Raw genomic sequence first — 24,844 nt, 5'->3', positions numbered from 1 at the left:
CTCAGGAACACCCGTCCATACAAGCCTTGGAGCTCACCTAATTTGGGATGGATTTACTTTGCCTCTCCCTAACAACACCACGCCTCTCCTTATGGGGGGAAACTAAAAAAGATAAATTCATTGGGCTATGCATGTAGTAATATCTCAGGTATTTGAATGTATGAATATACGTATAAATAGAATACAATAAGACAAATGTGTATAACTGATCTATTGTTATCAGCAAATATAAATGCTACAGAATTGTAGTAAAATAAATATCATTCTGTAAATGGATTCATTAACAGTTACAGCATACTCAGTGGATGCTCACACTATACCTCTCAGCAATACAGTCTGACTCCTTGTAGAGCACAGCAGGTATATGTATGAATTTGTGATCTCGTTCGATGAGTAACAATGATTTCTGAATTGCGATCAGGACAGATGATTTTCTCTTAACTTCTTTGATTGATGTTGAATGATTGATTGATTGTATGATTTGAGGTATTGGTGAGAAATAATGTAATGAAGTGCTGGTTTGATATATTAGACGATGATGACTGAATGGTTTTCTGATTTATTGTTTTCTTGATTTGAATGATTGGAGTGATGATTAGAATGATCTCTTTTGTACTTCATTGGTGAAAGGTCACCACCTTTCATAAGACTTGAGTTACCACCCTTCATCAAAATCGAGTTACCACCCTTCATTAGAATTGAGTCACCAACCTTCATTGCTACCCTTGAGAATAATAAATTATTTCCCAAGTTGATCTTTCTTGGATGTCCTTATCAAATGAAACCTTCTCCCCTTATATCTTCCAATGTGAGGGAGAGTCGCAACTCTTCATTGTGCCTGCCCTTTGTAATGGTCACAACCTTCCACAATTACCACCCTTTGAAAGGGTCACATCCCTTCATCATTTCTTCCCTTTGAGAGAATCACACCCTTTCATAATTATCACCTTTAAAAGAGTCACAACCTTTCATAATTTCTACCCAATGAAAAAGTCACAACCTTTAATAAATAATACCCTTTGAAAGGGTTACAACCCTTCATATTTTTATCCTATGGAAGAGTTGCAACCTTTCCTTATTTTCTTCCTATTTATTTCTTCCTCCATTAATCCTTCCTTGATTCCCATGCTCCCTCCTTTCTTTCTTCCTATTATCCCCCTTTGTCAAATGAGGTACTCTTCTCCCTTTTATATCTCATGTTTGAGGGAGTCACAACTTTCCATTTCATGCCCTTTGACCACTCATTAACTTAATTAAATTTTAATTATATATAATGTTACTTTTATATTTTAAGTTTAATTTTATTTTTATTTTTTTTGTATTTAAATTTTATAATTATTATTTATTATTAAATCCTATTTCAAAGTGGGGACATTACATTATTAACATTGTTCAAGAGATTATTTATATTACAATTATTTGAAAACAATGATCTCAAAATGAAAAAGATAAATCCACATTTCAATTTCATGATGTTAAAAAACATCAATTATTCTCTCTTTTAAAAAAACAAAAAAAGAAATTTCGTTTTGGGTTTCCATCCTAAGAAATTGAAACCATCTTTATCTTTTAGGATGCCAAGGAATTCTTAAAAAGATGTTTGCTTCTATGATATCAATAAACTTAAAATGTAAATATGCAAATGAACACTATCAATCTCCAAAATTACAAGCCATATTTCACCTTAATCAAATTAACCACATTATGGACAAAGATTTCATTTTCCACTCAATTAAAGGAATTGTAAATATACAGCACTTTCAGCAAAAGCTAACTTGCCTATCATTTCAGCACGGCCCCATCTTTCATGGAGAAAAAACGTTGCCAAGATGGCTGTGAAAACAGGAACGGTAAAGTTGAGCATGGTCGCATCCCTTAAAGGCAACAATTGTATACTGCACATCTCTACAAGCAACAGTCAATCAGGAGGTGCCATTTACCCACTTTGAATAATAAAAAAAATTAAAAATAGGATACATAATAAAACAACTGAAGTAAATACACATAAATTTTCTTTAAAAGAGTAATCTTGTAGCATCATTTATATGTGCATGTCAAGGTTCATACCAGAAAAAAGTTGAATGTATGAATTATGTATTTATCAAAGGTGCATGACAGCATCAATACATTATGATATTGCTATCAGGATTCAACTGTGTAGATTTTTAGTCAAACTCATTGACCCACGATTGATGAGTAGTGGTTCACAAGAACCCATCTCTCATGAGATTGAATGGTATACTTAGCACTCATTGCATCTAGGAGATGCTCACAGAGATGAAGCATTGGGTCTTCTCGGGAGGTCACGCATCCCAACACTACAACTCAAGTGTGCTTAACCATGGAGTTTCCTCCAAGGTTAAGCCCACTCAGCTTGCAACTCCATTTGCAAAACCTTCAGCAAGTGTTTATTAGGATTCAGATAAATTGACTAGTTCAAAAAATTATTTCAGAACTATTTCAGAGACAAATTTAGCATCTATAGCATCAGGTCATTCATTTTAAGTGATTTTGAGGATACAGATATTGTAGATAAAGGGGCCAATCATCACAAGTTATAAGTCAGATTTATTTGAAGCTTTAAGAAATGTATGGTGGATTCACTTTACTTGAAAGATAACTCAATTTATTAGCCAATTGGAAAGCAAACAGTGAAGAGAGATAATTCATTGTCATTGGTGCTTATTCGGTAGTTAGGGTTCTATAATATGATTAAAAAAGGTTGTGTTAAAAGTGGCTCTTAAATAAAAATACTTTGCACAGGGATGACTGTTGTACCCATACGGAAAAATTTCACATTCAGTAAAATTTCAAGCTAAATCTTGTCTTTCTGTCAATTCAAGAGTCATATTTCGTATCCTCGCCATGGTCAACTTGTTTGTTATTGTCATCTCTCTAGGTTTTTGCAGGATCATGAATAGAGCTTTCAAATGCATTCATAAAGGCGGAGAACAAGTTTAAAAAGATGAAGAAGTAGCTGAAATTTACTAAGATGGGGAAAGATTGCCGCCAGCTCTAAATTGAAGTATGACACATAAGGCAGTGACAGATTTTTGAATGAGTAAAATATGCTTGGGAGCAGATCAGCGGAGCCAAATATAGGAGTAAATTATTTCAAAGTTGCATGAGTAGTGCAATAGCGTGTGTATCTCACAAATGAATCTGACAGCTACTAGCATCATTAGAAGATAGATCTAGTTTCAAAAGTAAGAAAATAAATCTCAAGGTATCCAAATCAGTGTACCACAATACCATGCATTTGTTCCAAAGGAGAAAAGATCTAATTTGATTCCTCACAGTACCAAATGTATGATAATCCGATAATCCTAATGAAAAAGGGGGCTACATACAATATTTGCACATTGGTAAGCCTGGCATGTTAAGATGGATAACTATCTTGTGAAGGTGGGATTTCTGAGAAATGAACTAGATGGCACTATGTGTTTAACTATAAGGTGATGACTTGATGATTTTTGTGGTGCATTTTGATAATTTGGTTCTTCCATGAAACAATGATGCCCATACTGCACACTTTAAACAAGAAATGCGAACTAGTTTTCAAGATAGATTTTGGGACTTTTCGAGTTTCTTCATGACTAACTTGAATTTAGACTTGGAAAGAAAAACAGAAGATATTTATCTCCCATACCAAGTATGCATCTGAGCTTTTAAAATGCTTTTGGTGGATTAGACTAAAACAATTCATAGCCTTGTGGAGCAAAACTTGAAACATTCATGTATAAAATTGGCAAGCATGGAGTATGGAGGGGTGGATGCTCATCAACAACACCTGATATGGACAGTTAATCAGTAGATTAATGTACTTGAACACAAATCACCCAAATTTTTCATATGCAGCCAATGCTCTTTCAAGATTCATGCACATTACATCAATGGTAAGTTAGTATAAAGTCACAATTAGTATGCTAGAATAAAGGTTAGTAAATAAATGTTACTATTGTTGAGTTTGTAAGTTAAGTAAAATGTTTGTTAATAGATAATTAATAGTTTAAAGCTAAGACATCAAGTTTTCCTATTCTAGGTCACACCGCCAAACTAAATGGGAGTGAGAGCAAAAGCACAAACGAGTACTCCCTGAGGCAGCAAGACCATACCTTGGCCAAATCTTGCAGATTTTTAATAAAATGCCAAAATAAAGAAAAAAATAATCAAAAAAGCCCTTCAAAGCGTTATTGGCATCTGAATTTCTGCCATTGCCATGCATTTGAGAGCTGACATGAGAAAGATCTTTTAAATTAGTCATAAATTGTATGGGTGGCCTAAATTGAGATTGATCGAAACCAAGGACCCACATCTTACTATTCTGCCTTACTATGAAAACATTAAGAGATTGTGCCAGCTTGACAGTAGAAAACATCAGCTTAAAAAGTCAGACACTATGAGGAGAGCACATCCATTCAACCCCTATAGCCTTCCATAAGGGTCAATGCATTTCAGACCCATTATTTGGTTTGGTCAATTCATCAACAACTTGGCATTTGTCAACTAGATTGGAAGGGGATCTGTCATTTGGAAATGCTACTGCAAGTTTATTTGTTGTGAGAAAGGAGTTTCTCTTTGCTGATTTTACTCTGACACTTGCTGTCCTTAAAATCTGATAGAAAATTTGTTCCTTTAGGATCAGACAGTATCCTTTATGACTAAAAACTGATGCTTTTCCACTAAAAGCACAAACGTTGTTGCTGAAAACTGCCGACTTGTGGATACCAAAATTAGTCAATTGTTGTATACCTTGGGAGCATAACAAAAAAGGAGTTCAAAATGTGCAACAGTGAACTTGAATACACAATGTCCACGCTATGTGACTGAAATCTATGCCTTCTGACAGAAACTGTTGTTATATGTTGTAAACCTGCAATTATGGGACTGCACAAACTGTGCTATTCTAAATCTGGAGCTGTTTTCCTTCTCTCTCCTAGGGTGTAGATTTTGGTTGCATTACGTATCTTAACTCATGTTTTCGCTTTGACTTTTGACCCCCAAGCCTTCCAGGACATGCTGGTGACTTAGAAGCACTATTTCTTACATTTGATCATTGAAAACGTGACATCCAACCCCTTGGCCATACACTTGGAAGACATGAATCACATTTTCTTATGTTTTTCAGTTGGCAACTTGACCGTCAAGTGAATAGGGGCCTGCTTGAACATTATTATGCAGTTTTGCTTCTAATTCTTCATTGACATTTTGACTTCTAAACTTAAACTTGTGTGTCTCCTTCGTAAAAGTTTATGTTTCATTTTACAAACATATTCTTCACATGTATAAATGCAAAAAGAGTTTGATACAGATTCTTCTCCAAAGTACAGTAGTCATTTGAAGAGAATTTGAACATATTTACACCCAATTTCTTTGTGGCCTTTCATTTGCTTCATTAATATTTGTTCACTTCTTCATAGAGGACAACCGACTAGCTCACTTTCAATCCTTATTTTCCATAATATCTTTTAAGTGTCCTTGGAAATTTACAATTACAATTTTCAGGCTTGTATGTAAAAGATATTCTATTTATTTTATAGCATCGTTAACCAAAAAATCACACCCTCATCCTTCGTACTTTGTCTCACATCCCACAAACAGGTCCCATTCATAAAGATCCATATGGGGATGTCTCAAATGTCATGAGAATCCAGCTGATGTCTTCTAGTGTTTCAAACATCTCAAAAAAATGCCCCTCAGAAATTAGAAAACCTCCAACAGAAGTTTCTTAAGTATATCCTATAAATTACATAGAAAATCTCTTGCACTTATAGTTTGTTGAAGAGAATTAAATAGCTAGAGACAAGTACAAATAGGAATGTATTTTGCTAATTTTTCATAAACATTTACATGTTTTGTAGCAAATACATTTCATTAAAAAACCAAAGTACGACAACTAAGAAGATAAAACAATATGAAGGTTTAACATGGGTCTAAGTTACCAGTCCTAGTACAAGTGTGGGTACGAGTATGAATATCAAGTACGGCGATATAGCAATATTTTTCCATTGAGTACCCATACAGGTACAAACTCAGATATGTATGTGTAATATATATGTATACACACACACACACAATGATACTCAAAATTGCCAACAAACAAAATATTTAAGTATCTCATATTTTGCAAAAATGAAAATACTCATAAATCCATAATTCAGTGATTTGTCAAACATCAATACACAATGAAAATTACAATCAACATTGAATAATCTCCATATTGCTCTTCATCAAAAGCATCAAAGTCAACATTTGGTTCAATTTCACTCGAACCACAATGAGTTGCAATGCCACTTCCACTAGCCATGTACTATACAAGCTGCCTCTTCCAAAGATTTTTTGGCAAGTTGTGCAACAATAACATCTAAGTCAACACACTCAAGAGTAAGATCCCAATTCCTTGTCACCCCCACATTGTAATCAAGTTTACATGACAAGAGATCCTAATAACTAATAGGGGTTTGGGAGTGGAGACCCCAATGGGAACATGGGGTAGTACCCCTAATGGGGTTTTGGAGGAATGCTCTCAATGGAGTCGAGGGGCAGTGCCGCTCATGGGGATCTAGGGGCAACATCCCCAGCAAGGTCAAGGGGCAATGCTCCTCACAAGCTCTGAGGGCAATGGCCCTAGCACATTCCCTATCATGATATAAGGTGGGGTCAAAGGACAGAGCCCCCACCACCAAGCCCAAATTAAGGCCTTTGAAACCACACATGCCATTTTCACAAATTTATCACTTCAAGGCAAAATTAGGCTTGCAAGCAATTGTTTGTTTATAAAAAAGGTTTATTGTGAAGGGAAATGCTTGGGTTCACCTAGGTTTGCCCAAGGTTTGCCCAAGGTCCCTCTCAAGAACTCAAGGTGCCTAGGAGGGACTATGGACGAACCTAGAGGGGAACCAGCCCAAGATCTAGACCCCAACCAAACTCATATGGGTACCAGGGTGGTCCCAAAGCAACTTGGAGGCATAGAGATGTGTATAGATGCAAAAGCTTTAGCACTTGAATGAAATGAGAAAAAGGATACTCCTTGCTAACATCTTGTGTTCATTTAGTATCACATTACCGAAAGTAAAGAGGCCAAAGTCACAAGGAAGGAGCCATCCCTTGCAAGGTGTAAGGGTGTGTCTCCTTATCATTAAAAGATATAAGGAGGAGGACCAATGCAATTGGGAGGAGGCAAGGACAGAGCAGAATCAAATATGCAGATCTACAATTAGTAATCAGCAGACTGGCAATCCATCAATCCATTAAGAAGATCAGATCTGATATATATCTATACAATCTGCATTCAATTGTTGGGGTATTAAAACAAAAGCGATTACTAGGCCAAGAGACAAGTAAAGGCAATATGATACTCATGTGCAATAGCAGTGATAAGAGCTGTTACAGTTCATGGTGACACAGTCACAATCCATTAACCAAGACAAGGGACCTGTTTTGACCTTTTCACACATCGCCCCATTGCAAATGGGGACCCCCTACTTTTTAGGCCCTCTCGGTCTTTTGGTTTCGTTTTTTTGGGGTCTTTTGGTAGCAGTCTCTCCTGTCTCTCTGCTTTGCAAGTGTTTGGGGATTAATTTGATCTAGTCTTCTTTTCGTTTGAGCAATTTTGGCTAAGTCTTGTTAAGATAGTTTTAGGGTTTCTCCTTTCAGTCCTAGATTTTAGGGGTTTCTTTTAGGGTTTTTGAAAAAATGAACGTAGAATTGGCATCAAGGTCCTTTAAGGAACCGACACGTGAAATTTGGGTGAATTCTGAGCAACTTTCTATTTTTAGAAAGTCCCTATTTTTTAGAGATTTCATTGCCTCCCGGATGTCTTCATTTCACCGAAAATCAAACTTACTATTTTTAGAAAGTGCCCCTGCCGCCTGTTTTGCTCTAACGTTGACACTTTGAAATAGTTTCTATTTTTGGAAAGTTTATTTGTGGCAGGCCCTTGCAAGCAGGCATTGAAGACCAGATGTTCACGATCACTTCTAAATCCGGAAAAGTTAGAGAGCAGGCAGAATGATCAAAATTTGGCTGTGTGGGAATCAGTCCAGGAATGGAAAGCTTGAAAATCACCAAAGTCTGGAAAACCACTTCAAAATCCACACGTCATCCAAATCTGGAAATGACCAAAATTGTTGAAATTGTGAAAATCCCCATCACTCAATGAATTCCACGCCCAAGTCAATCTGGTGGGCGCTAAAATGGGGTCATCATGGAATTCATCAAAAATGAAGAAATCCCTCCCCAGAGCAAAACAGCGCCCAGGCAGAGAGTAGGGCGCTAAAATGGAGTTCTCATGGAAAGTCAAAAAATTTGTGAATTCCTTACCTATGCCCAAACAACGCCCAAGGATAGAATAGGGCGCTAAAACTAGTGCCTTGGAAAATGCTGAGCAACAAAAAATCCATGACCAAGTCAAAAATGCACCCCAGTCCTAGCAAAGGTGCCAAAGCTAGGTTGTCATGGAAAACGGTGGAAATCAAGAGTTCCTTGACACATGCAAAATTCCGCCCAAGGATGGAGTAGGGCACCAAAATGCCCCTGGCATGAAAAATGTGAAAAAAGTGAAATTCCTTGCCCAGTGGAAAATTCCGCCCAAGGATGAGTTAGGACACTAAAGGAGAGGGGTCATGGAAAACCAAGAAGAATCAAAATTCCACCACGAGGAAAATAGCGCCCAAGTCAAGGAGAAAATGTTAAAATGACAAGCATGGAAATGATGAAATTTCTCCACTTAGTGGATTCCACGCCCAAGGTTGGAAACTTTGCAAGGCAAAGGGGAATTTGAAGGTCAGGAATGGAAGTTTTTAGAAAAATCCATTTTTAGACACCAAATCTCATCCAAATTTCAATTTTTTTGCAGATTTGGAATCGTGAGAGAATTCTCTCTCTTGTGGACCCGAGACCTAAATTTTAGGAAAATTCCTAAAAAATACGAAATGTGGCAAATTGATGAAAAACCCTCCTCAGGACAAGATGAACTAAAAAAGCACAAAAATTCCTTCCTCAAGGAACAAATTTCCAAAATTTCTTATCCAATTCCGAAATGTGCCTAAGGTTGGAAGATGAACGTGAAAATCAAGGTTCAGAAAGGAAACTTCAAGAATTCAAAAAATTCCTTCCTCGAGGAAGAAATACACCCAGGAGACAGAATTCTAGGAAAGGTGAAAATTTGGCTAAGTGATGGAAATTCCTTCCTTCAGGACAGAATTCCAGGAAAGGTGAAAATTTGACTAAGTGTTGGAAATTCCTTCCTTCATGACAAAATTCTTGGAAAAGGTGAAAATTTGGCTAAGTGTTGGAAATTCCTTCCTTCAGGACGAAATTCCAAGCAAGGAAGAAATCACACCCAAGGATGAATTGAAGATAAAATTTCTAAGGCAAGGAAGGAATCAAGGATGAACTGAACAAGAAATTTCCCCTCGGGATAAATTTTGAAAAATCCTTTTTTGGGCATCAAATCACATCCAAATTTCAAAATTCTTTCAGATTTGGATTAGTGAAATAATTTTCTCTCTCCTAGAACCTAGAACCCTATTTTTGGAAAGTTCCTAAAAAAAAGGAGATGGTGGAAAATCATTAAAAATCTCCTCCAAAGCAAGGAAAGTTTGAAAAACTTCAAGAAAATTCATGGATCAAATATTTCTCTCTTGAAGTTTTATCTCTCCAAGGGTTTCTCGCCAAGTGCCAGTCAGCTCAGTGCATGTTGAATTTATGGAGCATCTTTTGCATGTAGCCGCCAAGTTTATGACTTTATGGCAGATTTCTTTTTGCATGCATGTCACATAAGGCATAGTGGAGCATTCATTGCTGGAATATTTGACCATGGTGGTGACTAATTCATTGCATGGCAACCGTCGTACTTAATGCAGTGGTGGAGCATCTTTCACATGTAACTATTGTATTCAGGAGATGATGGAGCATTTATTACACATTGGGCAAATTTGAAAGAAGTGGTGCATTTAATGCACAATGGAAGCCATTTTGGGCACGTAAAATTAATTGTATATGGGCATGATGGGTCATTAATTGATGATTCCCACCTTGTTGCATCATGTGTGGGGAATCTTTTTGGGAAAACCCTAATTAGGGTTTGCATGTATCCTCAAGGCATGAAGCCTATATAAAGAGGTGACCCCCCTCATTTGTATGTGAAAGACTTGTATGAAATTGTTGCAATAAGTTTTTGAGATAATAACAGTGAAACATTGTTCTATGATGGTGTCCACTTAAGTTATTTTTCAAAACTTGCATGGTTCTACCTTCCTCACTTAGAGTAGAATTTTATTCTCATTTGTTAGATGAAGTGCTTTGATTTCAATGAAGAATGTAATGGTGTTTGATGAATTTCCATGGTTCATACTTTTTTGCATCTTGTTGATTCTCAGTTGCAGTGTAAAGTTAGCTTGAGCTCCCAAATTTGTGCTAAAGTTCAATTGTGAATAGTCGTTGGGAATGCGCCATGTTGGGTATTCAAATGCACTTTCTCAATATGAAAATTCTTCAACATCCTTAGAAGATTGCACCGGTTCTTATGGAGTCGTAGTTTATCTTGGAGACGCAAAGCTTGGTTTATTTGGAATTTGTCCACTAAAGCATTATCCATTGATATCATTGCCCTTAGGAGTAGATTTAGATCCTTCTAACCCTTTTCCCCTTTAATTTCAGTTCATTCAAAGCAGAAGCATCACAAAATTGCTATATCCGATGATGATGTTCCAGCCACAGCAAAGAAATGAAAGAACGATCGAAACGTAAGGCCCCTTGGATTACTAGTAAAACACATCAACCAACTGAGTCACATCCGTTGCACGAAGGAACCTTGGAGTTAGTCGTTTGATCTTATTGCAATATTAGCATACGGTTTAACTTTGATCAAGAGAGAGTGAAGTGACCGTTGCGAACTTTATTCTATGTTAGACACTATCATAAAAAACACGTCAACAGGACCCTATTCACAAGGGATTGTTTCAAAAGAAAGTAAGGTTACAGAGTTCTATGTTGTGTGTCACAGTGGACTCAAGGGATCGGTCTCCATGACAGAATGATAAAGACAGAGAAGTAAATGCTAAGCACCCTAGTCATGGAAAGCAACAACGATTACAGTCTACAGGGATGAATGAATGACAGGGCACAGTAGTAGATTGAAACCCTTTTCCATGAGATAGAAACAGCCATTGTCAATAGAGATCTTTGTCAAGATGTGAAGGAGATTCATTATTGTTTTAAGCAGAGACTTACTATGGCAAGGACAAAAAAAAAAGGAATATCCCAAGAGGGGACATTACACCAATCAATGTTGACAATATGGGTAAAGTACAATTGTCAAATATAATGTAGGTGCAAAAATCTTTTTGGACTTTTGTAGGTATATGATATCTAGCACTATAATATAGAGCTATTTCTCCACAAATTTTATGGTTGCTAGGGGCTCCCAATTTGATCTTGATTGAGAGGCCTCAAATGAGCTTAATTTCTTAAGTCTCCTAGCTTTTCATGTATTGTATGTCAAAATCAATATGTATTGTGTATTTTTGTTACGTATTCATAATTATTTTAAAATTATCTTCATTTGTAAATCTTGAAATACTTTTTTTTGGAATTTATATATATTCCATTTTTTTGTAATTTGGTGTTTCCTCAAATCCCTATATCCTAGTTTTGATAAATTTTAATACCCATTAACCTTCCTCCTCATCCCAATTCCCATTTCTTGGTAAATAATTTTGTAACCAATGTAGCATATTTCTTGAGAATACACAAGCCCTTTGGCTATAGTCTATATTTTACAATTGTGAACTTAATTATTTTCATTAAATGAGATTTCAAGGAGATTCTGTTTTTGAAAATTCAGGTTATAATATCTATGTTTAATATCAAGTAAATTTCATTGTAAATAATCGATTTGTAAAGAGTAGACATAAAATGTAAGGTGCCCCCTTGCTACCCACCCTTTTTTTGTCTTTCCCACCTGTTGTGACGTATTCACACATCGCTCCATTGCAAATGGGGACCCCCACTTTTTTTTCACTTTCTAGGTTAGTTGTCTTAGCTTAGCCGTTGGTAGTTGTCGAGTCTTTGCTATTAGCCTTTTATTTGTAGTTGCTCAGGAGCTGATCAAGTCTCTTTCTTTAGGATGAAGTGAGTTTCAACACTTCCTTTGCCCTCCAAAGCTTCCAACCTGCCTTTCCCAACACTACTAGTGGATGCCCAAGCCCGATCGCTTCCCTTCCATCTCCCCTCATTTCCATTTCTTTCCATATTTTCTTCCATATCCCTCATACCTTCATCCTTCATATCCCTTCCATAAACCTCTCCACCTCACCTTCCTAACATTTCATCCATAAACCTCTCCTTCCATCTCACCCCATCACCTACCTTTATTCCAACCCCCTTATACCTCCACTACCCTTCCATTTCCTACAACATATCCTAAACTTCATTACCCCTTATACCCCATCCTAACCTCCCTACCCACACTACCTTACCCTTTACCCCACCCCCCCACACCCCTAAACTTACCTCCTATCCCATCCCATTCTATCCCATCTCCTATACTACCCACACTCCCTTACCACCCTACCCCTACCCCTACCCCTATCCTATGCTAACTCCTTTCATTACCCCTTATACCTCCCACAACCTCAATCTACATTAACCCACGTATATCCTACCCTTCCCCACATCCCCCACCTATGTCACCGCGTTCGCCAAATTTTCAGCTTCAAGTTCGATATTTGGCGAACTTATAAAAATCCTATGAAATTCGCAAAAAATTGTTAAAAAATCGCTAGATAATAGGCAGAGGATTTGTCATCGACGGATGACCACTTCACTAATGCCGTTGGGAGGTATGGGGACTGCGAAAGGACCACACGTCGACAGTATGCCCAACCGCCAGTAGGGTTTCTAGTCACGTCAGGAGAAAGACGGTACAAATTTATTATCTTGCTCGATATAATGCCCGATGCTGCATTAGGAGACAGACAATATAAATTTATAATCTTAACCCGATATAATACCCGATACAATGCTAACTAAAATGCCTGATAATATTGACCACCTCCTATAACGAAAACATTTTTGTATAATGCTGTTGCCCGATTTAATATAAATGTTAATTAATATGTTAACATTTATTATAAAAGTTGTCAAATTTAACATTAATATACTAAAAATTAAATATTTTTTTATTTAATTCAAAATTTTAATTATTTATATTTAAAATTTGACAAATTTAAATTAAAATATAACTAAACAAATTTAATATTGTTTATTATGATAATTTTTTAGATATATTATTATATTTTCTAAAAAATCCAATTTAAATAAAGCGAATTTAATGGTGAATTTTTTTTCGAATTTTTTCCTCCTGCTGAATTTCAACCGAATTTTATTGTTGGCGAATTCGAACTCGAACTCGAACGCGATGACTTAGTCCCCCACATCCATATCCCTTATGTCTCCCTTTCCCCCAACATCCTATTCTTCCCTTCCCCACGTGGCACTTTCCCTACCACTCTTCACTTCCACCCCCACAACACCTCACATTTCTCTTCCCTCATGTCACATATTATTGGGCCCCACCACAAACTTCAATGTGAAGATTTCAAAAAGTTTTTGTTCAAAGAATTGCACCCCTTCCTACTACAGTGTGGTATCGTTTGGGCCCACAAGCTCTTGAGGTGGAAATTTAAAAAGTTTTTTTAAGATATTAACAATGCTATTTTATATGCTGGACCCTGTTGGTGTATGTTTTATCATCTACCAAACATTAGGATAGGATACCCGAAAGTATTCTATCCTCTCTTGAAAAATCACTACTGATTCCAAGGTCTATATGTGCGAACAAGCGACTTTAGTGGAATAGCTTCTTGGGTAGTGAATGCTGAAATTTTCAAGGGGGACTTACGTTTGACAAGTATTTTTGAACTGCTGGACTTAGATGGATTTAGCAATTTAGGCTCTTCTTTTTTTGGGATTTTCTGGGATTTAGACTTTCAAAAGAAAGGGGAAAAGGGATAGAGTTCAGGAAGGCTAATCTAATCCTACGAATTCTGGAGACAGTATCAACTGGGTGCTCTCGAGAAACCAAACCTTGCTTCGCCACACTAGGGACAACTACACAAGGCCGGTGCAATCTTCAATGGGTTGTGCTTATGATCGAGATGTTGGGATGCACAGAGGATGGGCTCAGACTAACTTTGCACGGTGAGATGGAAATCATCCATACACCAAAAGTATGAGCGGAGATACATCATCAATTGACACTTATCAAATCCTTCATTCGAATTAACAACAATGAAAGCAAATCTAAGTTAATTTTAACTAAGTGTTGAGGCAATTGAAACCATGCAAATCATTCAAATAATAGAGATTACAAAGCAGCGCACATGCAATATATTATCTGGAAATGACCTTAAGCAACAATACATCAAAAACCTCACACTCTCCAAATGAGAGGAGGTAGCCTTATATAGTTTTCAAGAATAAATGAATGACCGAGATCAAACAGTGATCAAGGGCCCAGATTGAAAGCTATAAACCCTAATTAGGGTTTCCCAAAACTAACTACCCTCGACCAATTACATTTGGGACACTTATCCTTCTTGCTAAATATGAACCATCAATGAAAATAGAAGGTTGTTGCATTGTGAAGTGTGCCCTTCTAGAAGCTTCTTGATAAGTCATGTTCATCGAACCTGGACATGCTGACTTGGAGCGATCTGATTGGTTGGAAAATGACGAGGCGCCACCTCAACGTGTTGGATGTCTTCCTTGAATTCTCCAATTTGTGTCAAGAAATCATCTAAGTATGGAAATTTGATTCCTTCTTGTCACCATTTGATTCTGCTTGGGAGCTTGTCTTTTTAATTCCTTCAAGAGATGAAATCCTTCAAGAAGTTGGAAGTTTATTTAACTTTCCCATATTTTCACCAAGTCTGAGAACTTTTCTTTCTTGATGCCTTGAGATTCTTTCAAGTGCCTCGAATTTGTTGAAGAAATCTCTTCGCGAAGTATTTCTCATACTTAGCCAAATTTTGTCTCTCTCTATGCTCGAACGAACCTTGCTCGTGGTCCCGTTTTCAATTTTGAAATTGGCTCGAAACTCCATTTGTGTTTTCTGTGATGATCCTGCCTTCAGTTGCCAATTTATGTTGGGTGGGAGGAGGGTTAAAAAGCTCTGGGTTACCCCTTGCAAATATGAAATGATGGGATCAAGTTGTTCAGGCATTCGCTATGATCATGTCCTTCTTCTCAATACCCTAACATGCCTTCAACATTTCCCATACTTAGCCAAATTTTGGCTATCTTCACACCCGGATGAACCTTGCCTGTGAACTCCAACTCTGATCTCTATGATGATCCCGCTTCTATTTCCTCCTGTGACCTATAAAACCAAAGGAAAATAAGTTAGAAATCTATCTTGGATTAAAGAAAATCGAGGCTGCGAACGGCTAAGTGTTTGGAAAATTTCACTTCATTTTCATACTTAGCCATGAGAATGGGATTTTCACATGTAAATTCTCCAACCTTCTAGATAACTGTGATCACAATCCAACACCAAGTGTTATAACTCCGAAAATTTCTTATACTTAGCCAAAAAAATGATTTTCCTCCCTTAGAAATTCGAACAAATTTACTAAAAATCATTTCTCAAACTCTGGAAAAACTCAGAAAATACATAAATCTGCATCATGAATTTAATTTCACCTTCAAAAATACTCAAAAATTCAGGAGAGATTCAATAATTCGTCCTTATACTGGTTGTCTTTCTCCAAAAATCTGTGAAACTTTTGTCAAAAAAGTTTATCATCTTCCAGCAATATCCAAAACTTTCTCCAAATGAACTCCAAACTGAAAGTATTTTACTATGCTCTCCTTAATATTTTCGAACTTCTTGGTGCAGAAATGAAGTTTACAACTAAGTATTTGTAAATAAAGTTAAATCCTCAATCAGAAACCCTTAAAATCTTCCAAATCATGTTTCCAATTTTAACTTCATTCTTTTGGAAAGTGTTGTCATGTTTCCAAATTCAAAGAAAATATCTTCCAAAAGTTTCCAATTTGGCTATAAGTTTGAAATATTTATTAATCTTCCAATATTCTCTTTAAAAAAAACTTTCCATTTTGGATTTAAGTTCGAAATCCTTATCAATCTTCCAATATTCTCCTTTTGAAAACTTTCTATTTTGGATTTATTTCGAGGATTTTTAATAATCCTTAGATATTTTCTTCATTTTGGATTTAATTTTGAAATCTCAGTGGATTTTGTGACATCACTGGCATCTTGTTGATTTTGTTTGACTTTTCAATGCGTAGGTGGACTTTTCAAATTTATCTCCATCTTCTCCAAGGTATGGCAGACTTTGGAGACCTTTCCTCATGGCTCTCTTCAAGGCAAAATTTTTGGCTAAGGCATGGGGCGGACTTTAGCCTTTGCTCCTACATGGTGAAATTTTGGCTAAGGCATGGGGCAGACTTTAGCCTTTGCTCCTACATGGTGAAATTTTGGCTAAGGCATGGGGCGGACTTTGAAGGTCTCTCCTCATGGCTCTCCATCAAAGCGAAATTTTGGCTAAGGCATGGGGCAGACTTTGAAGGTCCCTCCTCATAGTTCTCTTTACCCTTGGCGGACTTTAAACTTGGCACCTCCTACCTTGCTCTCTTACTTTGGCGGACTTGGGAGAGGGCTCCTACATGACCTCCATCTTGGGCGGACTTTGGTGGCGGCTCCCATCTTGGGCGGACTTTGGTGGTCTCTCATCTTGGGCGGACTTTGGTGGTGTCCCCAACTTGGGCGGACTTCTATCATCTCTCCCACCTTGGGCGGACTTTGGAGACACCTCCTCATGGCTCTCTAACCTATGGCGGAGTTTAGACTTGGCTTCTCATCACTTGGCATGCTTGGGCGGACTTTAGGCTACACCCCTATGCACCCTACACATACATGGCGGACTTTGGAGTTGCTCCATGCAAGGCGGACTTTAGGTAACACTCCCACCTTGAGCGAACTTTGGAGACACCTCCTAGGGCGGACTTTAGGCATCCCTCCTCTTGGGCGAACTTCAAGCATCTCTCCCATCTTGGCGGAGTTTTGGTCTACCTCCCAACATGGCGGACTTTTAGACATCTCCAACATGTGCGGACTTCTAGACCTTTGCTCTTCAAGGCGGACTTTTCGAGGCTCTCAAGAGGGCGGACTATATATGAAATATAACATTTAAGTATAAGAAAGAGAAAAGACATATCTTTAAGTTATATTTCATATATATTGTCAGGATGTTTGAGAGTGGTTTCGGGCCTCTAGGACTAATAATGCAAAATCCAGTTTTTGGAGGATTCTCCAATTTTCCAGACTTAGTCAAATTTCAGGATCAGGATGACATTCCAGACTTAGCCAAATTTCAGGACATTTGAGGATCAGGATGATTTTTCAAGCTGATTATCCTTTGAAGGTGCCATGACCCCCTAAAATATAGGAACTTAGCTTTTTGGGTCAAAACTTGAAAATTTTGGATCGCGGTCGAAGCAGGTCAGTGGTACAAGTGTAAACCCTAGGTTTGCATCCCGAAAAAGCAAGAAGCCTAAAATCTAGGGATTTAGCTTTTTTAGGTCAAAACTTGGAATTTTCAAGTTCCGGTCGAAGCTGGTCAGTGGTGCAAGTGTAAACCCTAGGTTTGCATCCCGAAAAAGGCAAAAAGCCTAAAATCTAGGGATTTAGCTTTTTTAGATCAAAACTTGGAATTTTCGAGTTCCGGTCGAAGCAGGTCAGTGGTGCAAGTGTAAACCCTAGGTTCCCATTCCGAAAAAGTAAAAAGCAGACATCCCTAAAAAAATAGGGAAAACTTTCTAAAAATAGCCATACCGGGGATTGGGCTAAAAAGGGCCAAAAACGAAACTTCCTAAAAAATAGGAAAAAGCAAAAAAGCAAACTTTCTAAAAATAGAAAGTTGTCCAAATTCGTCCAAATCAATTGCGATCTTCGTCCTTTGGCCTCTCTAAGCACTCTGGTGGTGTTCACATTTCGGAATCACATAACTTGCAAAAAGTAACTTTCAATCGTCAAGCCTGAAATGCTCTGAACTGGACAAGGCTTGGTGAAACTGCAGCAAAAGGCCATAGGACACTAACAAAAACCCTAGAAAGCAGGAAAAGAGAGGGTCCCCATTTGCAATGGGGCGATGTGTGAAAAAGGTCACAACAGACCCCACCAAACTCTAAGATGGAAGACAAAGTTTAAGGCATTTTAAAGAAAAAAAAGGGAGCATCCACCTCACCATTTCTTTTGACCCCTAATATCCCCAACACATGCCACGATGAGACGTGAGGCAAGGTGTGGCTTTAAGGAATAAGGAAGCTGGCCTTTAAAAGAAAAGATGTGTCACATAAACAAAACATTGGGCGATTTAAATTCAAAATCAGATTATAAAGAAGGCAGAATTACAATGTCCTGACCTCAGAGAAATCTTATTTATTTGATCAGATACTCATTTCCAGATTGGAGACGGAATTCAAGGCTTGTTTGATGAAGTGTTGAGATTGAAGCTCAAGGAATGGATCATAGAATAGGGCATTTCAAAAGGAAGTCAGAAACAAGATACAGAATCAGACCTGCAATGCTAAAATCAGGCCTACAAGCAATCAAATCAGACCTACAGGAGATTAAAACCAGATTTAGGAAGTGGAAATTAAGTGAAAAGACATGTAAATCAAACTTTGAGTAAGGGTTTTAGATCTGAGAAAACAAGTAATCAGACCTAAGATATTGAAGATCAAACCCAAATCAAAACATGGCTTAAGACAAATTCCAAGGGCAGAGAATGATTTCAACATTGTAGAAGTAAATGTAAACAACAAGAAGCACATTTCAGATTACATCAATGAGCCTAAAAGGGCCAATTTAGTTACTTGCAACCAAAACAATCAAAGTTTGATCAAAATCTGATAGATTCATACAGAAGAAGCTATTCAAACTGATCTGCCTATACAAATGAAGAGGCAAACACCAAATTATTTGTGCAATTCAAAGCTAAAGTATGATAATACAAATGAATCACTAAACACGGATTCAAGAGAGCATAGCAATCTGAAATTACCAACTTGACTTAGAAATAAGGCAATCATCTTGGATTGAATAAGTGAAGTCTTTATGCAAACCAAGAATCCAACACCGATTGGAAGGTGCAAATGAAAACCGATTGATTAATGGGAAAAAGGCAACTAAAGCTTGATCAATCCAATCATCTTGGTACAAATGAAACCTCAAATGCTGCCAAGTTCAAGAGGTACAAACGAAGCATAAAATGTCGTGGAAACATCAAGGTGCAAATGAAGGATGAAAAGCTGCCAAGATATCAAGGTACAAATGAACCTTAAAATCCTGCCAAGATATCAAGGTGCAAATGAACCTTGAAAAGCCGCCAAGATATTAGGGTGCAAATGAAGATGAATTAGTCGCTCAAGTGAAGGAGTGCAAACGAAGGATCTAAGACCGATTTAAAAAAAGATTTTGATGATGTACAAATGAGCATTGGAAAGCCACCCAAATGATCAAGGTGCAAACGAAGCATAAAATGCCGCTCACTCTAGTTGAGATTTGATGAAACAAGAATGGTGCAAACAAAACGTGAAATGAACAAGGTGCAAACGAAGCTTGGAATGCTGCCCATTATAGTATAAATTTGACTAAAAGTGGTACGAACAAAAGGTAAAACAAATAAGGTACAAATGAACTCAAAATTGCCGCCAAGATTATAAAGTGTAAACAAACCACTTAACATCACCCAAAGTAAAATGATCTTATAAAAACAAAAGTTAATCATACAAATGGGAGTTAATTTATCAACATTCGTGGTACAATTGAATGGTTCTAAGCCGCCAACTTAGTGCAAATGAAGCACTTAATGCCAATTCAAGGTACAAATGAAGCACTTAAAGCCGATTCAAGGTGCAAATCAATTTAGAAAAAAATCTCCATCCCCTAATGAACACTAAGTCGGCTAGCAAATGATGATCGTCCAACAAAGAATGAGTAAAAATGTTTTTATCTAAGATGCAAAGTCGGCCTATGTGGAATCTGAAATGAAAGGTGGTGACTTTATGTCTTGTTGGTGTACGTTTTATCATATACCGAACATTAGAATAAGATACCCAAAGGTATTCTATCCTCTCCTGAAAAATCACCGCTTATCATATGGCGATTCCAAGGTCTATGTGTGCGAACAAGCGACTTTAGTGGGATAGCTACTTGGGTAGTGTATGCTGAAAATCTCAAGGGGGACTTACGTTTACAAATGTCTTTCAAGCTTCTGGACTTAGATTAATTTGTCTATTTCAGGCTCTCTCCCTTTTTGGGGGGGATTTTTCGAGATTTAGGCTTTCAAAAAGGGGAAAAGGGGATAGAATTAAAAAAGTTGATCTAAACCTACGAATTCTGGAGACAGTATTAACTAGGTGTTCTCAGGAAACCAGACTTTGCTTCGCCACACTAAGGACAGCTACACAAAGCGGGTGCAATCTTCAATGGGTTGTGCTTATGATTGAAGTTTTGGCATACACAGGGGATAGGCTCAAACTAACTTTGCACAATGAAATGGAAATCATCCATTCACCAAAAGTATGAGCGGAGATACACTGTTAATTAATACTTATCAAATCCTTCATTCAACTCTAACAACTTTGAAAGAAAATCTAAATTAACTTCTAACTAATGTGTTGAGGAAATTGAAACCATGCTAATCACTCAAATAACAAAGATTACAAAGCCTTAAGAGAAAGCACACATGCAATGTATTATTTGAAAAATGACCTTCACACAACAATATATCAAAAACCTCACACTCTCCAAATGAGAGGAGGCAACCTTATATAAGAGTCAAGAAATTTTGAACGGTCGAGATTGAACAATGATCAAGGGCCCAGAATGAAAGATTAAAACCCTAATTAGGGTTTCCCAAAACAAACTACCCCTCAACCAATAAGAAAATTACATTTGGGGACACTTGTCCTTCTTGCTAAATATGAACCAACAATGAAAATAGAAGGTTGTTGCATTCTGAAGTGTGCCCTCTAGAAGCTTCTGGATAAGTCAGGTTCATTAAACCTGGACATGCTGACTTGGAACAATCTGATTGGTTAGAAGATGACGAGGCGCCACCTCAGCGTGTTGGATGTCTTTTCTAAATTCTCCAATTTGTGTGAAGAAATTGTCTAAGTATGGAAATTTATCTCTTCTTGTCACCATCTGATTCCGATTGCGAGCTTGTTTTTTAATTTCTTCAGGAGATGAAATCCTTCAATAAGTTGTATGGATGAAATTCATCAAGAAGTTTGAAATTCTTCTCATCAAGTCTGAGGACTTTTCTTTCTTGATGCCTTGGGATTCTTTCAAGTGCCTTGAATTAGAAGAAGAATTCCTCTAGGCCTTCGTCATAATAGCTCTTCCCATACTTAGCCAAATTTTGGCCATCTTTATGCTCGGACGAACCTCGCTTGTGGACCTGTCTTCAACTCTGAATTTGGCACGAAACTCCATTCATGTTTTCTACGATGATCCCGCCTTCAACTGCCAGCTTATGTTGCACGGGAGGAGGGTAAAAAGCTTTGGATAACTCCTCACAAATATGAATTGATGTGATATAAAGTTCATCTTTTCAGATGTTCATCGCGTTCAGCCATCATCCAAAACCTGCAAAACAAAAAGAAAATAAAGTTAAGGTTCTATATTTGAGTGTAAATTTTGAAGGTTTGATGGCAGAGTGCTCTGATTTTCCACTTCCTCAACACTTTTAGCTTTCAACAAGCTGTAATGTCCCCTTTTTTAGGTGACATGAGATGAGCAGGGGTTGACCTACCATTCGAGTTCCCATAGGTCAACGACATGGTTAGGGGACTCATTCTGAGGGTCACGGAGCTTTGCATGGGTTCTGTGAGCCGTTTCGGACCTTCAGACGAGGTCTCCTATTTTTTAGGGAGAACTGGCAATTGACTGAATGACCACCTGGGGGACCAAGGAGTAGAGCAGGATCCTTTTGAGCAGTTACAGGTGTTTGGAGAGAGCTTCCTACTTTTTAGGGAGATTCCCTACTTTTTAGGAGGTTGTGGCAGTTTCCATGTTGGAGCTAACAATGGTGGATAGAGACTTAGTGAGGATATTCAGTGTTTGGGATTTGGTGTTCTGGCAGTAGTAGACCAGTTTGGAGCAGTTCCTTAATTTTAGGAGGCAATTCCTACATTTGTGGAGGCTATTCCTACTATTTAGGAGGTTATGACAGTATCCAGGGTTGGGTTTCCATGAGACTATTCCTTGGTTTCAGTTTCAAAAGATTTGGGTATGTTTCCTAGTTTCTAGGAGCATCCCTAGATTTTAGGGATAAGACTACCAGCGGATCCATGATTTCCGACTTCAGTCACAGACAGGTGGCAGGTTCCGTTTCAGGCTTTTGGAGTCATTTGAGCCTTCTGCAGCTATTTGGGTTATATTTTTAATATATTTAAATATAACCTAAGTTAGCGTTTAATTAATTAAATAAGGCTATGTTTATAGCCATTTTGGAGTAATAAGGGGTTTTTGGCTTCATTTGGATGCATATGCCCATGTGTTATAGCTCGTTGGAAAGATCTTGAACTTTTCTAAATGTTTCCCATTTGTCAGGGACCCTTTTGATGAACGGAATTCTTTTATATTAAAAAAGTGGCATTTTCTCTATACTCGGCGACTAAAAAATGAGAAATAAGACTTTATAAGCCTAAGTGCACTTTTCATACACTTTTAGGCTTCGAGCTAGAGGGAAGGAGTTATAAGGAGATAGTAACCTAATTATCAAGCATCTTTTACACATTTTCATTTTTGATTTGGAGAATTTTCTCTGGAGAGTGATTCAGCATCTGGGACGAAAACCCTAGGGTCTTGCCTTTCTGGGACGTAGCCCCCAGCACAGTGGTTATTTGGTTCTTGCATTCAGTTTTCAGTGCCTTAGAGTTGTACTACATCTTTTCTGGAGGATTCAGTGGACAGAGTTAGGGTTCAACATGGAGATTGGGGTTTCCAACTTGGCATCACCTAACAGCCGTACGACTGTACTTTGCGGCCATTTCTCTTCCCACCTAGAGCTATGTAAGAGCTTTGGACATTTGCGACAGCCTCCTTATTTATTATAGTATTCACTCTTCATCCAGGTCGGACTCATTGCTTATTGTAATCTTCTTGGAATTGTTTGGAATCACTATCTGGATAATTATTTGATTTAAATAATCAGAAATCTACTTGGTACGATTCTGATTTGGCTGTGTATGAACAATTATTTCCAATACTCTTTTCATGTACTCAATTATTACTTGCTGAAAAACTATCAAAACATAAAAAGAATTCAACCTTCTGCAACTTCTGTCTATTTCTGGAAGATTATAGTAATAAACAGGAAATTCAATTAAAAATAATTAAAAGACTTACAGCAGATCAGCGAAGGGATCCATCAGGGATCTTTCACAAGCTGCGAACACTTAGGAATTTTAGAAACCCTTGAAAACTCATCTGATTAGAAGGTTTGGGAGTGAAATTTGTCTTTGATTACTCCAAAAGCGAACAACTTAGTCCCAAAATCTTCAGAATTTCAGAAAATATGTGAATTTGCTCTTCAAAACAGTCAAGAATCTCCTTTAGACCTGCACAAAATCTCTTAGAAACTCTCTCCTCTTGCTATCCAAAACTCAAACTTCATGTGAGAAAATGAAAGAATGAAGTGTATTTGTGTTGAAGTTTGAATTCTCAATTAGAAACTCAGAAATCTCTCTAAAATTTGTTTCTAATTCATCCTCCATCTTTCAAATCTGCGAAGAATGTTTCTAATTCAGTCTTTAGTTGACTTGTCACTACTGAAATCTTCATCTTGTCTTTCCAATGCAACTTTCTAAATTGATTTTCAGTTCACAATTCGAACCAGATCTGTAATATTCTTCTTAGAAAAAACCTTCTAATTTGGTCTCAGTTCAAACTTTATCATCAAATCTTGCTAACATCACTCAAGAATATTCCTTTTTCTTCAAACTTAGCATATAACTCTCTCTCTTGGGCGGACTTATCTTAAATTGTTGCACTTCAGCTTGTAGGCGGACTTGAAGAAACTTAAGAGCCTTTGCTTATTATCATTCTTTTTTTCAAGTCGGACTTCATTAGCATGCCTCCCATTGTGTTGACTAGTCCTAGGTGGACTTCCTTCAGCTCATGCACTTGGATTTGTGGGAGGGTGGCCTTAGACAATCCTTTGCACCTCTTTGCTTGTTGCCAACCAAACTATTCCTCAGCCAAAGCGGACTTTGTCATAGATATTCTTTATTCTTTACCAGCTTGGGCAGATTTGGTGAAGAATGTGCACCACTTGATACACTTGGCCATATTTTCTTTATTTCAGGGCGGACTTGGATTGATCTTTGCACTCCACTTATTGCCTTGGGCGGAGTTCAACTCACTTTGAAAGTTTTCATGACTATGGCGGACCTTACCTTGCATTGGACCCTTCAACTTTCTTCCTAATACCTCCAAGGCAGACTTTGCTAATTGCATGCACCTTACTCATGGCAGACTTTACTGATCTTGAGCTCCATGAAGGCGGACTTTATGATGTTTAGGAACTTTATGCAGGTTAGGTGGACTTTCTTAACTCCAAGAACCAAGGAGGGCGGACTTTGTAATGTTTTAGAACCTTTCACTTGCAGCAGTGCGGACTTTAGGAAGCTTGTTTCTTGCAGCCTAGGCGGACTTTGTTTGACTTGAGAATCGTTTAACCTTGTTATTTCCCTCACTTCTGTTGTGACCATTTCACACATCGCCCCATTAAAATGGGGACCC

General features: G+C 37.6%; 1 protein-coding gene across 2 annotated transcripts in view; it reads right to left on the bottom strand.

The window, feature by feature from the left end:
- The window catches only part of LOC131067654 (uncharacterized), a 205,398-nt gene that overhangs the window by 122,449 nt on the left and 58,105 nt on the right, over positions 1–24,844 (bottom strand). The window contains exon 2 of one of the 2 annotated variants that reach the window (XM_058002752.2): positions 1,780–1,905. In XM_058002752.2, coding sequence (XP_057858735.2) covers positions 1,780–1,905 — 126 coding nt within the window. The remainder of the gene's footprint in view (positions 1–1,779; positions 1,906–24,844) is intronic. The other variant, XM_058002751.2, reaches the window with a different exon arrangement.

This window comes from Cryptomeria japonica, chromosome 11 (genome assembly GCF_030272615.1).
Source record: "Cryptomeria japonica chromosome 11, Sugi_1.0, whole genome shotgun sequence".
NCBI classification, from domain to species: domain Eukaryota; kingdom Viridiplantae; phylum Streptophyta; class Pinopsida; order Cupressales; family Cupressaceae; genus Cryptomeria; species Cryptomeria japonica.
This window is presented reverse-complemented; position numbering and strand designations above follow the sequence as displayed.